This window comes from Betta splendens, chromosome 2 (assembly GCF_900634795.4).
Source record: "Betta splendens chromosome 2, fBetSpl5.4, whole genome shotgun sequence".
NCBI classification, from domain to species: domain Eukaryota; kingdom Metazoa; phylum Chordata; class Actinopteri; order Anabantiformes; family Osphronemidae; genus Betta; species Betta splendens.
The window spans coordinates 3,233,034-3,260,771 of record NC_040882.2 but is presented as its reverse complement, the minus strand read 5'-3'; the positions used below and the strand labels follow the sequence as shown (position 1 = coordinate 3,260,771).

Here is a 27,738-nt window from a genome sequence, read left to right as displayed (position 1 = left end):
TTTGAGAACGACACACTGTAACAAAGCTATTCTCCTGAAACAAACCACTAATTTATCACAGAAGATATTATAGAAGACAGCTGCAGATTTTTATATGTATGTCTACACTGAGGCTGACCTATTCTTGTTGTCTGTGTAATGGAGAAAGGTCTACTGTATATGTGGCCTCCTTTGATTCATACACCATGTAAAAAAAGACATTGATAAGAAGGTTCCTTAGGAAACAAAAATTACAATTTTCTTTTTTTAGTAATATTAATTTTATTTTATTACTGTGCTATTTTTTAAATTTTATACCACTATTATTATGTTACCAAACTGTGCTAGTGACCATTTGTCAGTTATGCAAAGTTTTGTTATTGTACATATTGTATATATTTATTTAAATTAATTATTATTGTAATTATGTTTTCGTAGCAATAAGAGCAATATAAGAAAAAACAGCAGCATTGTTAAATGGCATAAACGTCTTTCTTAAACCAGCATTTTAATGTGCAGACACTAAGTGCTACACTGAATATTGATTCATGTGTGTCTTCTCTCTGGTTGAGTCCATGTTAGAAGGCAAAGAAGTGACAGAGTCTAATCATCTTATTAAAAGCACAAGTATGTCCATTGTGCTAATGTGACAACACATGTATGCACACACAAAATAAAATAGAGTGAAAATGAAGCGCTAATAAGGGGAAAAGGTAGCTGAAATCGCAAATCTAGCACACTCACAATCTAATTAGAGAGCAGGTCTGCGGTGTGTGGAGCAGGCACAGAGACACGGCGAGAGCAACCACAGGGAACCATCAAATCAATTAATGTCCACTTCTAAAAAATACAACAAGAGGAAGCTCTGCACTCTGCCTCACAGCGCTGCCTCTTCTGCTTTATTCTGCTCTGAAGGGGCAAGGGGGGGAGTTGGTGCATCTGCTATGTTGTGCCATGCCACGCAAAGTGTGTGTCTGATTAGATTAGTGTGAATTTGATCAGTTGATTTAAGAAATAATCAGTGATTCTGCAATCTAGGTTTTGTCTGCTTTTGCTGAATACAATATTTCGTGTCTTGATATTGCTTTGTCTATAACCTGAAATGACACTTGATGTTTATTGTATTGCAACAACTGTAGTTGCAGTTAAACTCATTTTAAATATGAGTAGAGTTTTAATTGTGTTTAATCGGGTCATAGTCACACATTTAAGAGATACACAATTTCAGAATGACTAAAGGTATTATCCATGGATCTATGAAAAACCACTAGTGTTAATGAGTTAAGTAAATGCTAGTTATATAAGATTGGCAATTAAAAAAAATTATGTGCAGCTTGTGAATTCAACAAACCCAGAAAATCCATGTTATAGATATGTTTCAGCCCAAGTATCATCTATGTATGAATGTAGCTGTAACTTTTTTGATGTGTATTATCCATGGATCTATGAAAAACCACTAGTGTTAATGAGTTAAGTAAATGCTAGTTATATAAGATTGGCAATTAAAAAAAATTATGTGCAGCTTGTGAATTCAACAAACCCAGAAAATCCATGTTATAGATATGTTTCAGCCCAAGTATCATCTATGTATGAATGTAGCTGTAACTTTTTTGATGTGTGGTGTTCAAACTCTTAGAAGACTTGGTTAATTTAGATATAAACATACGATATGGTCAAATTATACAAAACATGTTTAGAAGTCTTTAAATAAAACCACGGGCTTCTGAGGAAGAAGCTGGATTGTGAACTTGATCCACATAGTTATATAATTTAGAAACCCCGGGCCAGTCTCAGTCTTATTTTTAGTAATTGCCCCACTGTGGCTTATTTTGCCATTACCAGCTCATTACATGTATACAAGTTGTTTTTGCCCCACATGTCCTAAACTCTGATACTGTATTGCCAAAGTAGACTGCTTAGCTTGAGGATGAGCCAAAAAATGAGAAGAAGTGAGTTATATCTAGGAAAAACATTTGGGATCACCAGCTCGTTTCCAGCAACCTCTCGTTTAAAATTGGAACTTCCTCATTTAAAAAAATCTGGTACCCAAACCAAATTCTTTAGACCAAACATCCTAGGTCCACCTGCTGAGCTCAACCACTGGATTAATTGTACTCATGCAAGGTTGGTCATGACAAAATTAAGAAGAAGAAAGCCTTTATTTGTCATTATCACATCTGTTACAATGTCACAACAAATTTGGTCCTCTGCATTTAACCCATCCCCTGGGGGAGCAGTGGGTTCCCGGGGAGTGTGAAGTGTCTTACTCAGGGACACACCTGGAGCCCTGATGGGCTTTAACTTAGGTTGTGCTTGTGCTTCCGAAGCCATGCTCTGCCAACCAGTTGTAATAACAACACGACAGGCTGTGATTAGTATTTGCTAACTACCTGATTTGTTTTTTCGGAGACTTTCCCACCTCTGCTTCAACAACAGAGGATCATATAGCCCAGGATAGGAAATGAGCAAATGAGGGGAAGAAGACACATGAAGTAAGTTTAAGTGGATGAACTGAAGAGCGGGAGGACGTGGTGGAATAAGGAATAACAATAAAAAGAAAAAAGTGCAAGTACATGAGCACCCAGGGGAGCCCTTTGCTCTAATTGATGTCAAGTGTGTAATTTCACTGTTAATCAAGGCCGTGCCCTCCCACACAGAGGAAGTCTCTGTCTCACCTGTTTGATGGGGATGGCTCGCCCACTGCCAATGCTGTCAGCTCGTGTCTCTAGACCTTTCTTGTCCTTGTCTGTGTCGCTTGCCTTTCTTGACTGCGGATCAAATAAAAAACGTTATAAAAGATGACCAAGTTGAGTTGGCAGCAACATTGCGATTTGATAAAAATCACCTGCTAATGTTGTAAAAATATGTTTTTCCATTTACTACCATCAACTTGGTTAATAATGTGCAGTTGGTCATGCATTCTACTATAATCTTAATGTTACTTGTTATAGTGTCTTTCCTCTAATAAAATACCATTACAAAATGCAGTCTGCAGTCACCAGAAGGAAAATGACCCAAACATTACTATAAATGATGTGGCAGACTTCCACTGTAATACTGTTTATGTCTTTCGGGCAGAAAGTGCCTTTTATTTCACTCAGATTTGCCTGTATAGCTTTTGTGGGGTGGGTAGATCAGCTGAAGGTGAAATATACAGTACAGGCAGACCATTTTCTGCAACTAATAGAACACTAATGAAATACCTGAGATCAGAATAGTCACTCTTTGCTTTTGAAAAGGACTCACAGTGAAGAGATTGGAGCGACGCTTCGACTGCTTACGGACAGGTGTTGGTGTGTTGGTGGTCTGTGGAACATCAATACGAAGCTCCTTTTGACTGGTGCTGGGCGTGGACGGCACGGACGATGAATAGTCACTCAAACTACCACCACCATTACTTGTCTAACAAAAACGAGGAGAGAAAAAAAAGTCAGATAAGATATGGATGTTCTGTTATTACCCTTAGAATAAAGAATATGAAATCCCGTAATTGTCCCGCAGTGGGGAAATTGCATCTAACAACAGCAAATTACAAAGTTAATGATACTGTGTCAGAAATTAAGTAAGGCACAGAACAACACTATATACATGAGCGGAGTGAATAGTGTATTGAGTCATGGGAATGATTATTGCATACTGTATTACATACGTATTGCACAGATTTACAGATATTGCACAAAAGAAATTTTCAACTTCAAATTTTCAATTAACAGTGCTGATTATACAGTCAGATAGCAGCAGGGAAGAAAGATTTGCAGAATCTCTCTTTCACACAACAAAGGTGTTTCAGTCTGTTGCTGAAGCTGCTCTCCAGAGCAGACAGTGCTCCAGTGGGTGAAAGTCCTGGTCCAGGATGGATATCAGTTTAGACCCTTCTCTCATCCACCTCCTGCACCATATCTAGAGCACAGCCCAGGACAGGGCTAGACTTTTTGATGACCCTGAACAGTCTCTTCCTGTTCCTCACACCGTACAAGACTGCTGATGCCACCACAGAGTTACAGTATAGAACGTCTTCAGGCGTGTTTGGTCATCAACCTTACTCATAGTCATACAGTACATTTTATACAATTACAAACTTGACATTTTAGTAACATCTAATTATTTTTTCATTATAAGATTCCCTACAGATAATGTAAACGTGGTGTCTGTATCTGCAAAATGAAAAGTTTTCATAATTCTACTGTGTTGGTTGTCTCATTACTATCTTAAATGCTTCCTGAGTGCAGGGAGTGGTGAGCACTCCCACAGTAATCACTGGGAGCAAAAATTGCACCAAAGGCTGTTGGCGGTTAAGATAAACATGGCTCCCAGAGGATTTGGTGTCACTGCTTTCACTCCTTGAGCAATGGTTTTTTAATGAGAAATCGATGGAGGACTGATGGATGAGGATCGAAGAGCTCAACGGTCTGCAGGACAGAGAGGTGTGTGTACTTTATTGTTGATTAAGGTCACGTGTGAAAACGTGAAAATGCTCATTTACACCACCTGACAGCCTCAATTTTACTAAAATGCTTCAACACTAGTAAGAAAAATAAGCGATTTGCAAAAACCCAGAACTCAAGACTGTAGCCAAACCTTTGCTTCTTGGCTTTTATCCTTGGTTCTATCTGTGCAACTACATTACTCACATACGTATTATTTCCACGTTGCCATTCTCTTGTACAAAGCTTTCTGGGTTATATGACTAAGACATTCATATTCCCTTATCAGTGCGATGTCATGTCATGCATCCTTGTCTAATTGCGACACTCTATCTCTGTCCAGTGAAACCATAGCTCTGCACAATATGAATATAATATACAGATTTCCAGACAGTGCTACTGTGCGTCTTTGACATCTGACCTGAGTGATGTGGACTGCAGACACTTGTGTAGTGCAGACTGATGTGTGGCTCGGTGAGTTGGGAAGCGATTTGCATGGCCCGATGGACAATTGATGCTTCTTCTTGGAGGCCACAGTCTTCTGGGCAACTACAACAAGGACAACAAAAGGGAAGCTGCATGATCACAAGATATGGTCGTGTTTTGTTGACACTTGACAGTACTGAAGTCTTTCACCATAATTTTTAAAATTGTTATTATTTTGTTATTATTGTATTTAATTACAAATGAACTCCAAACAACCCGGGGTGGACTAATCAATACACATAATCAATTAAGAATTAAGAAGGATCCTAACATTCTAAACTTTGATTGGCTGTTTATAATGGAAGGGGGAAGGTGTATCTGTGTGTGCACTTGTGTATGTGATGAGGGAGGGCTTTTTATTGACTAACACAGACCTTTTAGCTCCTGATCCGACCATTTACATCCTCCCCTTCAGTCTAATAATGAGGAAATAATCACTGCAAAGCTGACAGATGATTCTTAGTGTGTTGTAATGGGCGTTCTTAGGTTTCTAGTACGGGGATATGAGGTGGCCAAGCTCAGCATTATTAGGACTGATAGCGATTCAGACCGGTTTAATGTCTTAGATCTTTAAAACACAAGATCAAGAGTAAAGAATATGCATCATATAATAAAAGATATACAGCTCTTATTATATAATAATCATACTTTTGTACTTCAGGAAAATAACTAATCATTTTTTAAAATAAAATACATCTGAGTTTCTTCTCTTAGCCTCAGTTTTAGCTGCCATTGGCTCATCCCAGTGTCACCTGGAGGTAAATGTTTATGACTGGATTTTCATTAATGAAGCCAGAGGGTATAATGAGACAAATTAAAACAATGTCTTCATCTATGAGCACATGAAACACGTTTGGAACAGAATTAATGAAGTCACTAAAGTTTTAACACTCTCCTGTCTCCACTTCAACAGCAATGCTCAAACATAATTAGCCACAGTGCTGTAATTCTGTATAGAGGCTAGTGAGACGCATCTTTAGAATTGGTTAAAAAGTAAAACTTGGACAGTAGCTGGAAGACAACCAATAAGACTTTTTTTACCAACATACCACCATTGTATTGCATGCTAAATCATTTTTGCTTTGTGCCTCTTTTCTTTCCTCTCTCCTTCTCCTCTTTCTACTCCCTCTCCCTGTGCCTAACTACCAGTATCATCCGAATCGGAGCTGCATGCCCCCTTGAGCCGGGTTCAGCTCGAGGTTTTTTTCTTTGCAGGAGGTTTTTTCTCTCCACTTTTGGCATTAAGATTTAAAAAATATATAAATAGTTGTTTATTTATTACTAAAAAATACTTATGTTGTCTATGTTTGTTAATAAGGAACTGTGTGATGTAGAATAATATTAATATTAAGACCAAAGTTCTTACTTACATGTCACCCTGTTTGGCCTGTACTGTGAGTACTGTATATTACATTAAGTGTTAAGAACAGTTATGATAAGGCTGTGCTAAATATTTAAACTGCAGAGTTAATGCAATTTAACTTTATCCATCAATCTCAGTTTTGTTCTGAGAAGCTGCCATTTCTTCTAATGGAAACGTCTCCCCTTTGATCAGATTTATGATGGGGCTGCACCACCAGGTGAAACAAAGGAGGAGGGGGACGAAGCTGACTCTGCAGTATTTCATCCATTTCACTTTAAAGTCAACCACCAGTGTTACAGACAGCTGCAAATGTGGTTGTCATATATACAGTAGTACAGTATATGTGTGATGGAGCAAAATACATTTTAATACCTGATGATTTTGATTATTTAGTTTTTATTGGGCCCCTTTAATGTTTTTACAGAGCTATGATTGTATTGATCATGCCAAATCTTTATAAAGAGAACATTAAATTAAGAAAAAATGTTTTATGAAAAAACATACAATAAGATACATATAACAGAATATTACAAATGATAAATACAATATTCATGACCTCTTCTGTTGAAACTGAAAGCTCCATGACTATGACATCTCACTGTATGACAGCAGAATAAGGCAATGCTACAGATGCCTGTATAAGCGCCACACAACCACTGATTTGGCACAGGTATTCTTAGGGGTAGCAGTTGATGGAAAAACAAGAGAGGGCCGATTCTAAAAATAATAAAATTCATGTTGTAAAACCTCTGACCCAATCCAAACTGTGAATTTTCTGATCCATTAAACACATAGTATTAACTTATGATTGAGTTAGTAAACCTAGATGGCTTGTAACACCAGTAAATTCACAGCCAACCTGACCTACAGTATGTGCTAGAGTCTTACAAGGTTTTAAAAGTGTTCCCACACCACAGTTCTTTCTTGCAGCGATAGGTGAATGAAGAAAGCTACACTTTTTTAATGTATAGTCGTTATTATCGTGTCTTTCCATCTGTATGAACATGTTTTCGTTTTGTAGCTACATACTGTTGTGTGTGATTTAATGAGTGGGTGTGTGAGAGATTCTGTGGTCACCTCAGCTCGTTAACGCGAAGCACCCTACGTCTGCATACTGACACAGATTGTGCTGGGGGTTCATGTCGCTGTAATTAGGCTAATTAAATTAGCACGCTGATGGACGAGGGAGCACAGCGCTGTCACCCCCCCTCCTCCATTCCTCATACAGAGGTCACTCCCCCAACTGGACTAGGCTTCACTTTCCATTATGGCAAATTAGATGCTAAACACAGACGACCTACCGCCTAAAACAAATATTTGCTGAAACATGAAGGAAAACAACATTCAGACTTTTGAATGCTTATTTCTTCTAGGCTTATATTATTTGTGAGAAATTAATTTTGTAGAAGGCAGCTTGTTTTTTTCTTGAATTTCATATGTGTAAGTTATATATATAAACTTACTTTTAAGTGCAGCATACAATTTTTGATTTCTGGAGACAGGTAAATGCTTTTAGCAGCACTCCAAGGGCTTTGCCCATAGTGTCAACGGAAACTGATCAATTATTGACTGTATGAGCAATTTGGTAATTTTCAAAACAAAAAATAAACTAAAAAGATATATTGAAACTTGAGAAGCAATAAAAAATTAATCCAAAACAATTGTAATAATAATATAGAAAAATTATCCTGCTTTAGGTTTTAAAACTGACTAACACCAACAATGTTGACAAACATTCTTCTGCACTTACAAATACTATAAAGCGCAAATGATAAAAATCCTGTGGGTATTTAAAATAGGACAAACTAACCTAACACCTTCTCACATTCCTCCTTGTCAGCTAAAGACAAAAACTATCCTAATGATGACCAGGCCAATTATTTTTCACACTAAATGCTGTAGTCACTTGTCCTGCTCGCCCTTACATTGTGCAGCTGCTTATCAAAACCTTTATTACATTCACAACGATTGTCACAGCGTTGGAAATACAATTACATGGTGATTAGTGTACCTCTCTCTCTCTCTCTCTCACACACTCACACACACACACACACACACACACACACACACACACACACACACACACACACACACACACACACACACACACACACACCATGTCAAGTTAGTGAGAATCTGCATTTCTCCACTGTGAGGCTTGCAGTGATTCCTGCCAGGATCAAACAAAGGTCACCAAATTATGCATCTAAGATCATTAAATGTACACGTGCCCATTTCTTTACCAAATGTGATTTTAACATTTTAGACACAAACGAGATTAGAATAATGAGTACACTGTCCTCCAAAAACACTGCTGTATACATACTATTTACAATTATATACTATACTTCTAAATCACACAACGCACACTTATACAAGTAAAAATATAAAATACATAATATATAAATACATTTAAAATATAAAAGAACACCCAACCACTCAATACACACACACACACACACACACACACACACACACACACACACACACACACACACACACACACACACACACACACACACACACACACACACACACACACACACAGCTGCAGGCTGCTGTCATGTTTATGACGTCAACTGAAAACATTAAGCTCATCGTTCTGCTGGATGATTAAAAAAAATGATTAATTTGGGATAATGATGAGTAAAACACAAGGAGACAGTGTCAGACACAATAACACACACACGGATAGCAATCCGCTATGCAGCAATTAGTTTGTTTTAAAGGAAACAAATAACAGTAATTTCAACAGAGCAGCATCCATAACAATTCACCTCTGGAGGGAATCAGCTATTTGACTGTGTGCATGCACGCACGCACGCACACACGCACGCCCGCACACGGATAATTAAGTGGATAATAATGCAGCATTTAGTGTGGAAGGATCCCTCACAGGCTGCACTGAGAACAGGGGAATACTAAAATGCACAACACACACATACTTGTACTCCCATCATCGTGAGGACACTCAGACATAATGTGCCCTCTTACCCAAACCATCACAATTAAATGGATAAATCTATTTTCATGTGTCATAATTTTATGACTGTCTGTGGTTTTCTTCACAATAACCATTTTAGGTTGGTTCATTGTGAGCAGATATAGAAATTTAACAAAAACTCTACTAGACATAATCACCTGCTCCGCTGAGTTCTATGAAGTAGACGCCACCTTAAGATGACCGAGTGTACATTCTTGCACTGCCCTCTTCAGGACAAACAAAGCAATGAAAGACGAAGCTTGCCAAATATCTACCTGTTCCTCAAGAGTTGAACTATTTGTACCAGTTTTTATTCTTGAAAATTAGCTAATATTGAGGCATTCAGATATGTCAATGATCTGAGGAGCATGCATCCATAAACTACAGAACCAAACATAAGAAACGACAGGAAACTATATACATACATACAAAAATACTTCACTGTTTAGTCACCATACATGAAGCTTTTCTATGAAATGCACCTTTTCATAAGTTTCATAGGTTGTCTGAGGTTACAGTAGCAGACTCTTGATGGGACCTGATGTATGTAAACTAGGAGGATGCAGATAGAGCCAGAGGCTAACACATTCAGTGCAACTCTGCTAATTAACTTCTGAGTGTGTGTCATCCATTTCTCTCCAATTACAGCTGGTAAAAAATCCAGTGCCTGCTGACCGCTGCTTCATTATAATCCCTGCTCCCTCTTAATAATGTGCACTCGATGAGCTGCAGGGTTACTATTTGCAAAAATATCTTGGTGCAATAATTAAAAAAATAATTCTGGTAACCCTTTCTGACATCTTCTGCTCATGTTTCGCTAATTAAACTAAAGGCAAAACAAAACCTAGTCCTGAATCCTTTTTTTCAGGTTACATTAAATCTTTATTGAAATCCTGGCTTTATGTTGATATTAATATTAAATAAAGCTCATTATTAAACAGTTTCAAAATGATTATTAAAAAAAAGCTACATTATTTCTTTGTGCGCTGATCTTCCAAAATGACAACTGCAATTGATATGTTTGATGAATTGATTTTAGTTCCAACCTATGATGATTAACATTGTTTTAAGAAGCAACCTCTCTATGAAAAAATAGCAAAGAAATTGTGACTGTCATCATCTGATAACGAGAGACACTAAATGGTTGTGATCCATAAGCCCTTCGATTTATCTGCATCAAAGCAGACACTGTACTGGGTGCTGGGTGCTATGGCCTTACAATTAATTTATGATATTTTAAGAAATTGTGCAATAATTATATTTATTGAGATAAGAAAGAATATATATTATCAATTAATTTTCGTTTAGTAGTGCAAACAAAAGGACATCTCCATCCTTATCTTACAAATAAATACTGTCACTGATGACAATCTATCTGTCCTAAGTGTAAATCCACAATAAGTAGAAGTTTAACACCAGTCTCTGTGATATAATAGTAGAATTCATCCAGAACGAGAACATACTAGTCTGGGTGTAGCCAATAACAGGCCTGTTATTTATTATCAAAATTTACAACTACCAAAGTTTCTCAGTAGTTAAAGAAGGCATTTTTACTAATAAATCTTAAAATATACAATAAAAGTACTTACTTTTTATGGGGTAAGAGCTTTAAATTATTGTAGCAATGCCCAGGCAGGGACGGTGCCTGAGGGCCAGATGCGGAGCTAGCTTGGCTAAACTGGGCAGCTAAATTACAGTCCAAGATAGTGACAGAAAACCTGTGCTCCAGTACACTGCACATGGCCCCAGGCACCTCAAATGCAGTGGTAAAGCACAGCGAAGGAGAAGATCCTGGTATTTGGTGCTGTAGACAACTTGTTTATTTTTTAACACTGAGCACACCGCAGCACCAAGGGTCACTCCCAACATCATCCCTCACAAAGCTACAGACAAACTTCACACAACAGATTAATTACAATACCAAAAGGACACAAACCACTTAGTCTAACACTTACACATAACCCTGAAATGTAAAACCCTTTCCAAGTTTTACCCATAGTTACTTACTGTTAGCCAGCTAGCTAGCTGGCTAGTGCTGGACCGCTACAGTATGTGCACAGAATCTTTTTTTGTAATTTTCCATAATTAGAACAAATCATATTTTGTAGATGTTTTGTACTTTGCTGTAAACTGTTCACAAAAAAACATCTCAAAGCATTTTACAAAGTAAGGTTTAGGGTTTAGGACAAATGTAGAACAAATCTCACTTTGAGCAAGCTTTATAACATACATTTTCAATTTTGAATAAATCTTAGAAATTGTAGATGACAAACCCCTAACAGTAGAAACCTCTAGCAGAACCAGCTTTGTGGTAGGTGGCCAGTTTTTTAGACACAGGGTTGTAGTTTGGCAAATTTAAATTGATATTATGTAACAAAAAAGCTTAGTCTAGAATTTCAGACTTTTACATCCAAAACTAAATAATAGGACTGCCATCTGTTTGGATCAGTCAGGACCTTGACTACATCAGACACTCTCCTCACCTTGTCTACTAGTGTCTTCTGCGCTAATGTCAGATATTACTATTAACCCCCTCAGAGGAATTCGTCTCTTTTTGTACATCTTTTCCCCTTGCTACATTCCTTTTCCCACCTATGATAAATCTTAATTGCTTTTTGGATTGAGTTAAATAGCTGAGCAAGTCCATTTAATGCTTAATTGATGTGTGATTAAGAGTAGCTGAATGACTCTGGCTGGGGCATCAGAGGGAATGTCACCTTCCCAGAGGACTGGACTTCTTGATCATGCTGACTGGATTAGGGAAATATTTTACTGGGTACTCTGCATTAGAATTAGGTTAGAAATCAGTATTTGGTTCTTACTGTCTTGGAAGACTCGCTCCACATTGAGACCATAAGTGGCACAGGTTTCATAGTATGTGCATCGTTTGAGGTCGTTTGAGAGTTTTCTGGCTCGGGAGTCATCAATCACCCTGGGATTGGATGAGCTGATGGCATCTGAAATAAAACAAAAGATTATTAAAAATGTGAACCTTTGATTACCTCATTATATCCCAGGTATTTTTTATCTCTTTTTATTTCATTTAATATAGAAAACAGAGTGAGTGACAGTAAACATGATGTATCAATTTAAAGCGACATGTATAAATAAGACTGCAAGACAATACCGTTGTGGTTTTGTAAGAAAATCCTTTTTTCATATTAAACTGGTGGACACCACACTTCAAACTCAGAATGTAAAAGAAACCTGGAATCTGTGGTGATACTTCACCCCCCTCTGCTGGTCATTGTGTGAGCACTAAAATCTGGAATATGTCATTTCTATGATGTTTTGAGAAGGATGACATTTTAACACAGCTTTTCCAGTTTTTAACTGGAATAATTAGATGATCAATTTAAAATCCAAGACAACTACTGACAATTTTGGTAAGCTATTACATGTGCCTAACACACCCCAGTGACTGACAGATGACACTATGAAATACTATACTGTACAAACACTATTCCCTGCTTTGACACAAATCAGGTGAACTTTTTCTGCAAAACTCTGCACACAAATCCCTTCATTTTTCAACTTTTACACTGTGTGCTCATTTAGGAAGCGCTAGTATTCAAAATTCTTTAATCAAGTCACCACATCTTGAGCTCAATTAGCAAAGAATTACCAAATTAAAAGACTAAGCATCAAAATTTCAAACGTCAATCAGATTCTTCAGCAGATAGATAAAAGAACCCGAAACAGTACTTTCAGTTATGGACTCACTGAGAAATGAAATAGTAGTTCGAAGAGGAAGATGAGGAGAAGAAGAACAAGAAAGGGCAAAGAGACAAGCAATCTAAGATGTATTTGAGCAACTTTACTGTAGTTGGCCATGTCCTTGTCTATGATATTACTATGAGGGACCCTTCACCATCGCCTCCATCATCAGAACCTTCAGGGAGGAAGGCCGGTCAGTGTACTTACTCTAGGACTGCTCTGTACAGTAATGTTAGAGTGTACACACTGTGGCACTCTAAAGCTACTGTAACGCAGCCTCAATATCTTGTTAGTTGGAATAATTTCAGCTTCTATCGTGACTGATTTACTGAAAAGTGTATGGCTCCTTCAAGCCATGGAAGAACACAAAACACAGGATGCTGAGAAACAGTTATGCTGTGTAGTACATAAAAAAATAAAAATGTGCCAACGTATACATTGTGTTTTTTGCGTTCATGTAACAAGTGACTGTTGTAGGGCGTGTGTTTCAGGGCTTGTGAGTGATATGTAAGGGCAAAGTTTTGTTTTGCAGCCAAAATGAATGGTTTTAAGTGTAAAGCTTAATTCTGAGCTGAAATATGATGCTTGGGGAATTGGATAAGATGTTACGGATTCGTGTTTACTGTTGTGAGAATATGAGGCACAGTTTCAAGAAATGTGCAATCACCATAACACACCACTAGATGTCAGCAGCACTTTGGCTGAGTACAGTCAGTCTATGTGGCACTAGTGTCAGACCTTGTGTGCCAACGAGCACCAGCGGCAGGTCACTGGTGTTCCGGAAGTTGGCGAGGCGGCTGAAGTAGTGGTAAACTGTCTGAAAGCTGATTTCATCCTCCAGACTGAAGACAAATATCACTGCATCAACCCACAACGCAAACTGCAAAGAGACAAAGAGTTAGAAAACAACATTCTTTTAGATTTAAATCTGCAGCAAATAATTTCAAACACTAATTCCACCTAAATGATTACAGTACTACTGTACAAATACAGAAGTGCTTGCAACGATAAGAAGAAATGCAGAGAGACAATTAACTGTTCCCATTAGAAACATTTGTTCAGTTTACGTAATACAAAAAACTCTCCACCTGTTTCTTCTTTGAGGGATTATGTTTTACTATACGTAGATTAATTATATCTCGTAAAGTACATATTCACATACTGCATAGTTAGAAAAAAATATTTTTAAACAAGGTGAGAAAAATATTTTTACCCACTGCATTAGCAAACATCAAATCTGTGGTTAAAGCACAAAAGGCGTAGCTCTCTAGCTAGGTCAATGATTTTTGGCTTGTGGACCTTGTCAGTGTGTGTGTAAAGCACAATTATCGGTACGGTGCAACAGAATGGGTGTGAAAAACAAAACCAAGGCACCAAACACCAGAAACACTTACTAATTACTTGCTTAGACCACATCCTGTGGCTAAGTACATAAAAATTTGTTGTCTGAAAACACTAAATGTTGCTGTGCCATCAAACCTTTCATTTTTGTTGATGATTTGCAAGTGTTTAGGATTGTGGTGATAATGTTTGAAGCAGGACCTACCTGTGCTTCAGGGGGGCCTCCTTCATCTCTGATGAGCAGCAAGTGACTTTGACCATCAACCACAATCTCCTTTTTGAAGCGCCCACCTGCAGAAGACAGCAGCAACAGTCAGAGGATGGAGGAGAGAAAAAAACGGCTACAGCTTCAACTACAGCTGAATGGGTTATGTCAGGTTAGCATTGACTGATTAAAGAATAAGCAGTAAAATGACAGGAATGTGATCAGACAGGTTTTACAATTATTTAAATGTATGAAAATAAGAAGGCTTTAGAGGTTTCTGTGATGGCCAGCTGCAGCTGAATCTGAGGAATTAATAACCATGAGCGTGTATACTGATAGTGAATGTTTGTGCCTATCTAAACAAAATAAATTTCTGCAAATATTGTAAATAAGATTTTTCCTATCATACCAGTAAAAAACATTTACTCTTACGCTGCAGTAGTAGTGGTGGTTGCATTAAAGGTTTTCTGATGAGATGTTCTCTTCTAGGTGACTCTGGATTTTAGAATAGTATTTAATTCTGAGTCAGTGTACAACAAATCTTTAGCTTTGTTCTATAGATTTGACTATACACACTAAACTGTTGTTGACACTTAATCTTGAGATGAAATCTTTCCTACAATTAAACTTGTAGATGAAAAAATCTAAAGTCAGAAGCATAAAATCAAACATTTTGCTTACACAGACGCAATAGTAAATGGTCTGGTTTAAAACTGCATTTGCATTCACCCACTCGCACAAACAAGCGCATTTACACACCGATGGCAGAGTGTTCTACATTGCTTAAGCTGACACACCGGGGGCAACTTGGGGTTCAGTGTCTTGGCCACTTTGGCACATGACCTTGGGGACACAGGAGTCAATCCTATGATTCGTGGGCAACAGCTCTACCTCTTGAGTTGCCACACCTAGCTATGCTGTGAGGATGTACATTGTTGTTGCAGTGAAGCAGATGGCTCTGGTAAGGCAGAGTCAGCTCAGTCAGGGTGTCTGGCTATGCCAGGGGTGTCAAACTGCGGTCCTCGAGGGCTGGTGTCCCTGCTGCTTTTCCAACTGCCCCTGCTGATTACCTTTAACAGGTGTGTCAGTTGGCTCATCCAGTTTCTGATTGACTGAACACACCTGATCAAGGTAATCAGCAGGCTCTGGGGAAGGGAGAGTTGGAAAACCAGCAAGGGACTGATTTGCGCTTGACACCCCTGGGCTGTGCTATCACTGTATTTTTATATTTATTTGCATACAGTACTGTAGGTGTGTGATTGTGGGGGTTGAATCAAATACACTGAGTCATGTTTCATGGGAATAATTGAGAAAAAAATAATTAAAAAACATTTCTTTCAAAACAAAAGTTTTAAAGGGATGGGACTATGTTGAGTCACAGCAGCAAACCAAGTCGAACTACAGGTTTAGCAGCAAGAAGATCTTTGTCAAGTGTGAAATCAACGAACACATCTTGATTGGTTACAGCAGATATATAATGGAAGCAGACGTGTAATGTTTATAAATTAGTCAACAACAGATGTGCAAAAGAGAAATGTTTTAGTGTAAAAAGAGAAATCAATCTAAGTCCAGGACTTATCCATGTGACCTATTACTGAAGATGTATGAAGCTGACATGTTGAAATATTTTATGACTGAGAGACATGCTGCTGAACCTAAGCTGTCCCCAATGTGCTGCTGTTGGAATGATGGAGGTGGAGGAACTTATGGATGAGCAGCGAGGTAGAAGAAGAGAGAGAGGATAGTTACCTGCATCCACGTCAGCTAGGCCAAAGAAAATCAAGAGAGAAAACACAAAGATGCAGTCACATTTAATCCATGCACAAACCCAGTTCCCACAGAGCAAGAGTTATTAGCATAAAAGGTCGCCAGAAATATGGGAGTTTCAGGAGCAAGTGAAGAAAAAGACAAGTGGAAAAGATATGGAACATACAGAGCAACCAACATAAATGCATCAGCTTAAGATCAGAGATGTGAAACATCACAATCTGAAAAAACTCCTGCAGAGTCTAAGAAAACTGGGCCTCTGCTTTGTTTTGGAATTATTATTTTTAGTTTACATATTACTTTTATTATTTGTTTGCACACATTACATAATATTTTAGCACCATGGGAATAGATCCCAGCAATTTTAGCATGTCAGTGCAACCAGATGAGGCTGCAAGCTCAGCACTGCTACTATATACAGTCTGAGCTAAACAAATAAACAATTTTGTGGCATCCCCAACACAAAGTAGTAACATCATAAGATCCTTTGCCTTGGTTTCCATCCTGCTTATTGTGTGTCATCCACACTTACAGATCATAACATACTGTACAACTGGTTAAAATACAACTTCAGCAAGGGTATCACACAGCATGTATTGACTCAGCATTTTAAGCAGCTTTTTAAGACCCAAGTGTATAATACTATAACAAAATCAACAAACAGAAAATCAGAAGTTGTGGTTGGGATGATCTACTCTACTCTGGTCTCTACTGTTGAATGGCATGGATTGGAGAATCTGCTCCATCGGCTGTTTTTCTCAGGCAATGAACCTAATGAAAATGTTAATTAATTTTGTAGTTTGTAGTTAGTTATATTCATATTGGAACACATTTGAGTGGAAACTTACCCGCTAAGGCTTGTTAAACAAAAGGTTATTAGTGGTCATTCCTCTCCAGTGGTCTTTGACTACCAAAATGACAACCACAACCTTTTATATTCAGTTTGTCCTTCATAACCTCTTTGGCCATGGCAAAACCTTAAGCTAAGTGAGAGGAATCAAATTGCTTACGTTATTTTTAGGATACAATGAGATTTCTGAGTGATTTCTGGCTCGAGGTCTGGCAGCTTAGAACTCAGAAGCTGCAGTTGCCAAAATAGCTTTGGTAGCTATGGGTAACTTTGTTACATAGGATGCATTATTTTTATGTGTATACTATGCACTGATGCTCAAAATGCAACTATATCTCAAATAACACATCATTACTCTTGTCTGTTATCATGCTTCATTTTGCTTAACTTAAATTTTCACACAAAACATCCCTAGTTCAAAGATTGCAAAGTTGAGTTTTTTGTCCAAGGTCGATTTTATCACTTTCTCATCATCTGGATGCACAATTTAAATCATCTGTTTTATCAATTAATTGTTTTCCTAAGGGTTAAACATATATGGAAATGTCTAGTAATGTCTTGGCTGAAGTGTTTAAATGCTGGAACATTATTAGGTACCCCACGAGTGAGAGAGTCTGCATGTCCCTTAATGCTGCACAAAGAAGAGTTTTGGAGAAACAGCTTAAACCTAAACCTAAGAGTTCACATTTGACAAAACATTTGAGGCCTCTATTTACTACTCCTACACAGAGTTTTACAGTACATGAGTGCAGTTTTCCAAGGCTCCAGTCTGCAGGATAAGAATAATTCTGGTTAGAGGTTCTGTGGTGGTGTGGTCGCTAGCTGTGCTCCCAATCAATTACTATGGGAATCCAGACTAAGCATATTTTTAGATGTGAGGAATTTCAAAATACATCAGCTGTCCCATAGTTTTGCTTCTTTTCTCTCTAAATCTCTAATTTGAAAGTTTGTTTTTAAATAAATGGAATAGAATCACCGCTTTCCTGATGGCAGCTGTTTCAAGTAATTAGATCAAAAAATTGTTGTTTTTGCGCTGGCTTATATTCAGTATGTGGAGTTGCTTGAAGCAGTGTCATGTTACATTTGGCAGAAGTATATCATAATTAAGCTGAGTGGCGGTGTAAATAGACCATTGACTGACCACAGACTGGAGCTGCAGAACCACAGAGGACATTTTAAAAGAAATACGTAACTACTGAAGAAAATGTAATTTTTTTGTATGCTCACCTCAAAAAAAAAGTTACACACAGACTTTTTTTCTGACTACAATACCCTTGAGTCCTTTTTATCAGTTATGATATTCCTCCAGAATGAAACACACAATCACTGTTCTATTACTTCATGTTGTGCAGTTTCTCTATCCTTGTTAACAAACAATGGCACAGTTTTTCAGATGAATGTGGGATAATTTTATGTGAGTCCCCTACATCAGTGGTTTCTAACCACCGGGCTGCTGACCAGTACTGGTCCATGAGTCAATTAGTACCGGGCCACAAAAGAATACTTAACTTACATTATTTTTGTTGTATTTATTGTGTGGTTCTGAACAATATTTTATATTAAAAATTACCAGATTCTCTCCGCTACATCCGTCTATGACTCACTCATGTCAACACGCTTACCTTGGTCACATGTCTTACTGTACATACATCTGCTAACTCATATCTCATATTCTCATAAAGGAACTGCTCCGGCCAGTAAGACAATACCGGTGTGTGAAAATTGTGACATTAAACTGGTCTGTGGTGCATAAAAGGTTGGGGACCGCTGCCCTACATGACAAAAGCAAAGATTTCAACCTAAAAACACAAAGGCGAATTTTATTTTTGTCCCTGAATAAAAAACAACAAGAGTTCTCCACAGGAAAGAAAACTAAATGAAACTCGAACCCAAATTTGGGTTTGCAGGTTAAAAGTTGTTTGACAGTTGCTGGGATTCAAAGGAAATATCCTTCGTTTTCTGTTATTCATTCCATAAAATTATTTGTTTCCGTTCTCTTGCTTTGTTCAAAAAAAGAGCTGCCGAGGGACATACGACACAGTTTCTACTCTGGAGTCCAATCTCTCGTCAATGTCCTGTTTCTGTGCAGGATCTGTAAAGAAGCTTCTTGAACCTCCAGAGAGATAAAAAGGTCAAGTGTTCAAATATTCAAAGAATATGTGGTTTTATATAGGAGTATCTTTGGCTGGGGAGTGTGCAGTGGAAGCTTTAATATTAGATAAGGAATATGTTCATCACCACAGGGTCTGTGCTACATGCTTTGAGGCATCATTACAGATTGTACCAGTTTTGAAGGTGTCAGTAATAGGTCCTAATTATGAGTCTCAAACATGATGGACAAAGAAACAAATCAATTAAAAAAGAAAAAGGTTTTCAAAGATTAAAATTTCGCAGTAAGTTGCTATATTTCCTAGTTTTTCAAGTGGATTCTTTGTGAGGGCAGTATTGTAAAAGAAACCTCCTCTGATCTGTGCTTTTGTTTCTCTGCAAAATGATGAAATATGCAAGTGAAGAAAGAGATAATTAGAGCTGTGGGCACATGTGTGCAGGAGCTGTAGGCTGTTTATGTCTTATTATTGCAGCTAGCATTTTGAGATCAATCTCAGTTTATTATAATAAAAATGTATTATAATAAACAATGCTTTCACATTTATTACACACTATAAACCGATGCAAGCAGTTCTCCTATATAAATATAAAATTTCTTACCTTCAGGCGACTCCTCCTGGACATATGTTCCTGTTAGGTACCTGTGGACCAGTGCTGACTTACCACTGGCAAGGTTACCTACAATACCCTGGGAAGGCATTAAAGAAGTGAATTTGGATTATATCATTATTTAATTACATACTCGACATATAATAATTTCAGTAAAGCAAAAATGACTTTAGAGAAAAAGGTCCTTTGAACTCACTACTTTCAGTTCTGGTACTGTTCGACTCAGTGTCCACTCCTGACTGTTTACAAATGCATCTGTAAGAAACAAAAGAGATAAAGAAAAACATCAATGTGAGCTGTAAAGAACATGTGATGAGTTCAGGTGCAACAGAAAGCCAAATTTATAAAACATCAAAAGTGAACATCTAAAGATATTTTGATTTTCTGAATACTACACTACTCAGTAGTGGTCTAATTGCCAACAACACAACTGCACGACTTTCTGTCTGAAAGTGCAACAAGCTATATTCCACCAGCTACAATAATGAGGAGCCCAATCCGTTTCTACTCAGTGGAGAATAGCGGAAGATAAGTAAAATTAAGGACAGTCTCATGAAAACTGTCAGATGCAGGCTAAAAGTCACAAAAGAAGACCATCAAACAGATAATGTGAAGAGCTGAGAGGAACTACAGTATAACTAAATTAAAAGCCTGTTGCAAAAATTATTTAGTCAAACCCCTATACAATGATTCATGATTTAAACCCTAAGATCTTACAATTTGACCAAACAATATCCAACTCAAAGTTTGAATACACATTCTTTGTAACTGACTCAAGACATTTTCTGCAGTCAGATAGTCAAACAAAGCTCAGATGCAGATCATTTTTCTAAGCATCTTACTGTATTATTAGTTAACCACCAGCTGACAGTTGGTCGGCTGGCAGAGCTACAGTACTAATTGTGACTACTTGTGTTGTACTGCATTGGGAACCCGGAGAGGAACCAGAGGGCCCTAAAAACAGGAAGCAGCTGGAACAACATCCTGTCTAACAAAGATGAAGAGGTCAGAAAAGACACAGGCGGGCATTTGTAAAAACCTCAACAATGCCCCTCTCTATGTGCTTTCCAGTCAACAGAAATGCTTCATTCAAGATTCCCCCCCAGATACCACCTTAACGTACAAAAACACAAATCAACTTAGTGAGTTTCATTAGTAGTAAAAGAAACACCTATTTTAAACTTCAAAACAGATTTTGGGATGATAGTGACCACACAATCACTGAAAAAAATAAATAATGGATCAATAGAAAGACCTTAAGTAGGTCTTTTGCAAGATAAGACTTTATTAAATGTAATAAATCTATATATTTTTAAAAAAGACAATAATAATCTATACAATGACAATTAAAGAATGAAGAATTGGGTATTTGCACATGTACATATTTATAAAGGTTATTCAATGAGACTTGCACTTCTCTATTGCACTATAATGTTCACACTGTATAGTTGTATATAGTTGTATAGTTCGATGACTGTGGGGAGGAACAACTTATCCTTCCTGTACTGGGGGTGTAGCTGTCTTGTGGAACTGCTCATAGCTGCTACACCAGGATACAGGGGGTGTAAGGGGGTGATGCATGATGGATGTTAATTTTGCCAGCATCCTTTTTTCCTTCTACCTTCTCGCAACGCATCCTGTGTAAGCGCAATGCCTTCTGTGTGATGTAGGATTGACCATTTTCAGCCACAACACATAATACTGCCGTTTTTTCATGTTTTCTCTGGACAAAGGCCATCAGTAGGAAACGTTTTTGCACATTTTGCCTAATAAAAGACACACGCAGTTTGCTTTCCAGCGGTGAAGTATCCCTTTAAGGGGCTTCAGTGCCTGCTCCTCTTTCTCTCTCATAAAGTGTTTATACGCTGACACAGATTGCTGCTGATGAATTAGTAAAAAAAAACAGAAGGCTTCAACCGAATCTGCCCCACTGGCCTACTTACAGTATGAAAGCTGAGGTGTAGCAGAGACCAGTAGACTCACTGTTATGGAAATTTATTTAACTTACTATTGGCTCTAATATTTTTTCAAGTATATGTTCTTAACTGCATAACTGCACCTTAAATCAACATCTTGAATGTCAAGACAAAACTTGGAACTTAGTTTTAAAATGAAACATTTCAGCATTGCAGGTGTAACTATTTAGTATTATTTTGAGTTTCATGATTCAAAAATTTTGGTCATGTACTATTTTTGCAATTTATCAAATACAAATAAAGATAAAGTGGGAGTAACTCCTGGGTGAAAACTTGTCCTACATGTATAGTGAGTTAAGAGGGATTCATTCATCTACAGTAGCTTAAGCATTAGCCACTGACTGCTCACCTGCACACTGCAGATAGCATCTTGTCTTTTTGACTTCTTTTGTGCTGTCCTTGTTATAGACGCCAAAATTAGTTGACAAGTAGGACACAGCAAAAGATCCACATTCTGCCTATTACAAACACACTAAAAGCAAATGCTTAGACCAAAGTCTCAATACTTAAATTTCTTGTTAAATTTCACCTACACTGAACATTGAATTTGGACTATATACATTCCCAAACACAGCAATGAAAAAGTTCCTGCCAAAGTGTATTGATAGTGATTGGTATCAAGGATACCGTATACCAATTTTTGTTTTGATAAAAGGTGAGGGCCAATACTCTTCGTACAATTGTAGAATACATATAACTGTCATCATTCAAAGCTTCATAGCTGACTTAGCTCATAATAGCCTTCAGACTGTTGGTTGCATACAGATTGTGGCATGGCCCCAGCCATTTGGCACGTCGCGCCCCTGTCGCCTCTCAGTAAAAACTTCCCAAATCAAAACCAAAGCAATAATGCAAATCACTGTGGCGACCACTTACCTATACACACGCACGGACACAGTTCCAACATTTGATGTATAGAGTCAAAAACGTTGGAATTGTGTCCATGTCCCAATATTTATGGACCTTACTGTGTGTATAGGTAACTCTGTTATTTGCATCAGAGGGCTGCAGTAAAACTAATTAAACAGTTTTAATTAATTATTGAACATCAGACATTTATATTGTCTTATAGAAACTATCAGATGCGATGAGGTTGTATTATAGGTTACATAAAAATCACCCTTAAGACAAGACTGGAACCCATGTTGCCTGATGCTTATACCATTTAGCCACATGAATATTGAGAACAGTGGTGTTACCATCTCTACACAAGCTCTAAAATGTCTCTGTATACAACACTCAAAAAAGCAGCTGACTTGACCATAGTCAAGTGTTATATCAGTGTCAGAAACCTCATCTATTTAACATCCCTCTATCCGAGTGTGCACTCGGACCAATTGAGTATTGGTTAAAGCAAACCACATATTTATTTTCATAAGTAACTCAAAGCTGTGTCTGATCCTTTCTCATTTCGCTGCATTAATTTCTGCAATATCCTGTAATGCTGAATATGAGGTATGTGTGTTAGTGGACTCATGTCATCTGATAAACTTTCTGTTCTGTTACAGTAAAGACCACTGAGGGTAAAGGTGATGGACTGGTCAAGCATATCTCTAGACACCAATGAGTATCTTGAGCATCTGCATCCTCAAATGGAAGGTGAAGAAGCACATGGTTTCTGACATACACCAGCTCCTTGATGTCATTATGGAGGAGTAGAAAAGGATTCCAGTGGCGGATTCTAGCATGTATGCAATCTGTTCCCTGTGTTCCATGCTTAGTTGTTGCTTTCTCTAACTTTGCTATTACTAAAACAATTTCACAGTTATTTTGTGTCGTTCAATAAGTGCTGTTTATCTTCGCTACCCAGGAGCAATACAGTGTAAATATAACAATTCTATTTCTTTAAACACAGGAACATCTCGCGAGCCAACCCTGACGACGTGTGTGTGTGTGTGTGTGTGTGTGTGTGTGTGTGTGTGTGTGTGTGTGTGTGTGTGTGTGTGTGTGTGTGATATAGTATGTATTGTATATACTCTCAAAATGAACCTAATTATACAAAGTGCAGTTTGAACCAGCCCATTCTCGGCTTCATACTAAGACAAACTAACAAGCAAATCCAAAAGCTTTTCTAGTCTTCAAAGCCATCACTTTTTGACCTAAAACACAGTGGAAAACTGACAAATTGCATTCTTGCAGTGTTTGACTTTACCACACCCACAGGCATGTAAACAAAACTTGCACTTAGTTTGTTTAGTTGTGTTGACATACTTTCTTTATATCAAGTGTTGCCACGTGTTTCTTAATGCGGTAAGACACCTGGTGTTTGCATGTTAAATCACAAGTATGTCACCCGCTTCGGACGTTATCACCCATAAAGAATGGGCTGATCAGAACTTATCAGTGCATTTGTACGGGCCAGTAGGTGCCTGGTCTGCCTCCTCGCAAACAGCTAGCAGCTAGCTAAGTTGCTACGTTCAACGGCTTCGGACGTTATTTTGTGGTTAGGGTTAGGGCTGGATAACGGGTGGGGGGTTCAGGTTACAGTTAGCTAACACAATACCACTAGCTATTTGCTAAGTTATGCTCGCTAATAAATCAAAATCAAAAACGTCGATCCTCCCGTCTGAACAACCGCTCAACAGCGCCCCTACTGACTCTGCTGGTTAAATCATCCGAGCCGTGATCTACCTTACGGATCGATGACGGCGACCTACAGCACCTATTCACCGCTGCCAGCAGGTAGGTGGGCACCTACCGGCTCATACATATGGGCTGATAACCACTGATAATGACCATTGAATGGCGTGATAACGTCCGAAGCCGCTGAGTATTTCAGTACTTGCTTAAATTTTTCAAACGTGTTTTTCTCAGAACTATTTATTGAGATTGATATGTTCATATTCCAAAAAATTAACTAAATCCCTGAAGTGGCAGATCAGTGCTGTTTGATCACAGGAAAGTATTAGTGCAACTTAGTTCTAAATAAATAAAACACTATATTTGGAAAAAAAAAAAAAACTTGCCAAAACGCAATTCTATCCTCAGTCCTAAAATCCTATCTTGACCCTCAAATAGGCCTTTAAGCTGTAGTCTGATGCCAGCAGAGCTGTCTTCAGATCAGGAAAAAACAGAAGAGTTTGTGGTGAACTAAAGACTTAAATGACACTGAGAGAATGGAATCTTGCAAATAGCTGGTTGAGACTGGACTAGTCACACAGTCCAAGTGCGTCCCAAGTCCTTACAACATAGTGAAATTATAACGCTGCAAAATCAGACAAATCTAAAAGCAGCAAATAACATCAGCAATAACACATTTTTAGTGGTTAGCCCTGTTGCCTCATTAAGAATGTTCAAGTGACATTTCCCCTAACCCTCCCTGTGTCTGCAGTTGTAGAGAGGAAGTTGTAGAATCTGAAGATAATTTACGCAACGTCACAAATCTTACAAAGACTAAGCAGTAGAAAGTGAGTAAATGAGTACTTGTTGTGGTTTTCATTTTATCCACCGAGAGATATAGATGAGTATAGAGAGATAGAGAGATAGTAGAGAGAGAGAGAGATATAGAGCTACATATATACATACATACATACATATACATATATATATACATACATACATACATACATACATACATACATACATACACACACACACACACACACACACACACACACACACACACACACATATATATATATATATATGGGGTCCTTGGGCAAGACCCTTCAAGCTACCGCCTACCTCATATCATGAGAGACAATGAACCACATGAGATACCGGTTCAGACGTCGCCCGGTCTAACAAGGCCTGCGTCAGGTGTTGGGGAACCAGAGCACCTTGACGAGAAATGGGCTACTGGAACAAGAAAGAAATGGCTAAGATGCGAGAACAGAAAACTGTTGGAATGCTACTACTCAAGTAACCCTAGTCAGAGGGGTTACATGAATAGAATGTGTGGCGAATGGGAACGGAGAAACCCACATTCAAGACTGACTGCGAAGCAACTAGTAGCTCAGTGTTCCAACATCCACAAACGGCAACTGCTATCACAACTTGAGATTGAAGAGATACAACACAAATGCTACGGCAAGGGGGAGCCAGGACGCCAGGTCAGAGGGGAGGTTTCACCATCTCCCCAACCGGAAATTGGGTACGAAGCCCCAATAAGCACAGATACGCTGAGCGAGGCAGCGACTGACCTGAAAGATAAGATCATGGCGAGATTAAACAGGCAACCCCGAACCCCACTACAACGGCTAAGTGAAGTACCATCAGAAAGTCTCATGGAAGATGTGAATGCAGCATTGAGAGTGATCCCTACCACAACAATCACAGAAACCAATGAGCTGATATACGCTTCAGCATCAGTGATCCTAGAGGTGCTTGGCTATAAGAGCAACCATGGGAGCCATGAGAAACAATACCCACCATGGAAACGAAGGTTGGAGGCAAAAATCAAGGCAGCTCGGAGGGAAGTGAGCCAAATGACAGAGGCCCAGAGAGGTGCAATGAAAAGACCAATGCCCAAGAGGTACAGCCAGATGACCATACCTGAAGCACTCGAAACTGCCAAGCAAAGGCTACAAGCCTTGGCCAGCCGCCTAAAGAGATACACCAGAGATAACGAAGCCAGACGAATAAACCGGCTGTTCGCAACACAACCTGCGAAAGTGTACTCTCAATGGCAGGGTAATAACAGCAGAGCAGACCCACCAAGGCTGGAAACTGAACAGTACTGGAAGGGTATATGGGAAAGGGAGGCATCACACAACAGTGATGCACAGTGGCTGGTGGATCTGAGGGAAGACCACAGCAACCTCCCTGAACAGAATCCAGTTAGTATCACAGTGGCAGACATCCAACAAAGAGTCTCAGGTATGAAAAACTGGACAGCACCTGGCCCTGACATGATCCACGCCTACTGGCTAAAGAAGCTCACTGCAATCCATGAGCGCCTGGCAGCACAAATGAACCAGCTGCTAAGGGATGGGACTCACCCTGAATGGCTAACCGAAGGGCGAACGATCCTGATAATGAAGGATCCCTCAAAGGGTGCAGTCCCATCCAACTACCGGCCAATAACCTGCCTCTCCACAACATGGAAGCTCATGTCAGGCATCATCGCAGCTAAGATAAGTGGGCACATGGGTCAATATATGAGCGAAGCACAGAAGAGCATTAGTAAGGATACCAGAGGAGCCAAACACCAACTCCTGGTAGACAGAACAGTCGCCCAAGACTGCAGAATGCGACACACCAACCTGTGCACAGCCTGGATCGACTACAAGAAAGCCTATGACTCAATGCCACACACATGGATCACTGAATGCTGGGAGCTGTACAACATCAACAGAACTCTAAGGGCCTTCATTGCAAACTCGATGAGGTTGTGGAGAACCACCCTTGAAGCCAATGGGAAGCCACTTGCCCAAGTATCCATCAAATGTGGCATATACCAAGGAGATGCACTGTCCCCACTGCTGTTCTGCATAGGTCTGAACCCCCTCAGCCAAATAATAAACAAGACTGGCTATGGATACCGACTCCGGAACGGGGCCACCATAAGTCACCTCCTCTACATGGATGACATCAAGCTGTATGCCAAGAATGAGCGAGACATCGACTCACTGATCCACACCACCAGGATCTACAGCTCGGACATTGGGATATCATTCGGACTCGAGAAATGTGGGAGGATGGTGACAAAGAGAGGCAAGGTTATCCACACAGAAGGGGTCTCACTCCCAGAAGAAACAATAGCAGACATTGAGGACAACTACAAGTACCTTGAAATACCACAGGCGAATCGCAACCTTGAACAGGCAACAAGGAATGCAGCAACAGCCAAATACCTCCAACGAGTAAGGCAAGTCCTAAGAAGCCAGCTCAATGGCAAGAACAAATCCCAGGCAATAAACAGCTACGCCCTGCCAGTGATCAGATACCCAGCGAGAATAATAAGGTGGCCCAAGGAAGAGATACAGAC

General features: G+C 38.8%; 1 protein-coding gene across 4 annotated transcripts in view; it reads right to left on the bottom strand.

Moving 5' to 3' along the window:
- agap1 (ArfGAP with GTPase domain, ankyrin repeat and PH domain 1) overlaps positions 1-27,738 on the bottom strand; it is a 133,353-nt gene that overhangs the window by 68,287 nt on the left and 37,328 nt on the right. For 2 of the 4 annotated variants that reach the window (XM_029133855.3, XM_029133838.3), the window contains exons 2-10: positions 20,030-20,088; positions 19,825-19,912; positions 16,248-16,262; positions 14,499-14,584; positions 13,691-13,832; positions 12,058-12,192; positions 4,825-4,952; positions 3,226-3,381; positions 2,655-2,747 (exon numbers count right to left, since the gene is read on the bottom strand). In XM_029133855.3, the coding sequence (XP_028989688.1) occupies positions 2,655-2,747; positions 3,226-3,381; positions 4,825-4,952; positions 12,058-12,192; positions 13,691-13,832; positions 14,499-14,584; positions 16,248-16,262; positions 19,825-19,912; positions 20,030-20,088 (902 nt within the window). The remainder of the gene's footprint in view (positions 1-2,654; positions 2,748-3,225; positions 3,382-4,824; positions 4,953-12,057; positions 12,193-13,690; positions 13,833-14,498; positions 14,585-16,247; positions 16,263-19,824; positions 19,913-20,029; positions 20,089-27,738) is intronic. The other 2 variants (XM_029133865.3, XM_029133845.3) reach the window with 1 other exon arrangement.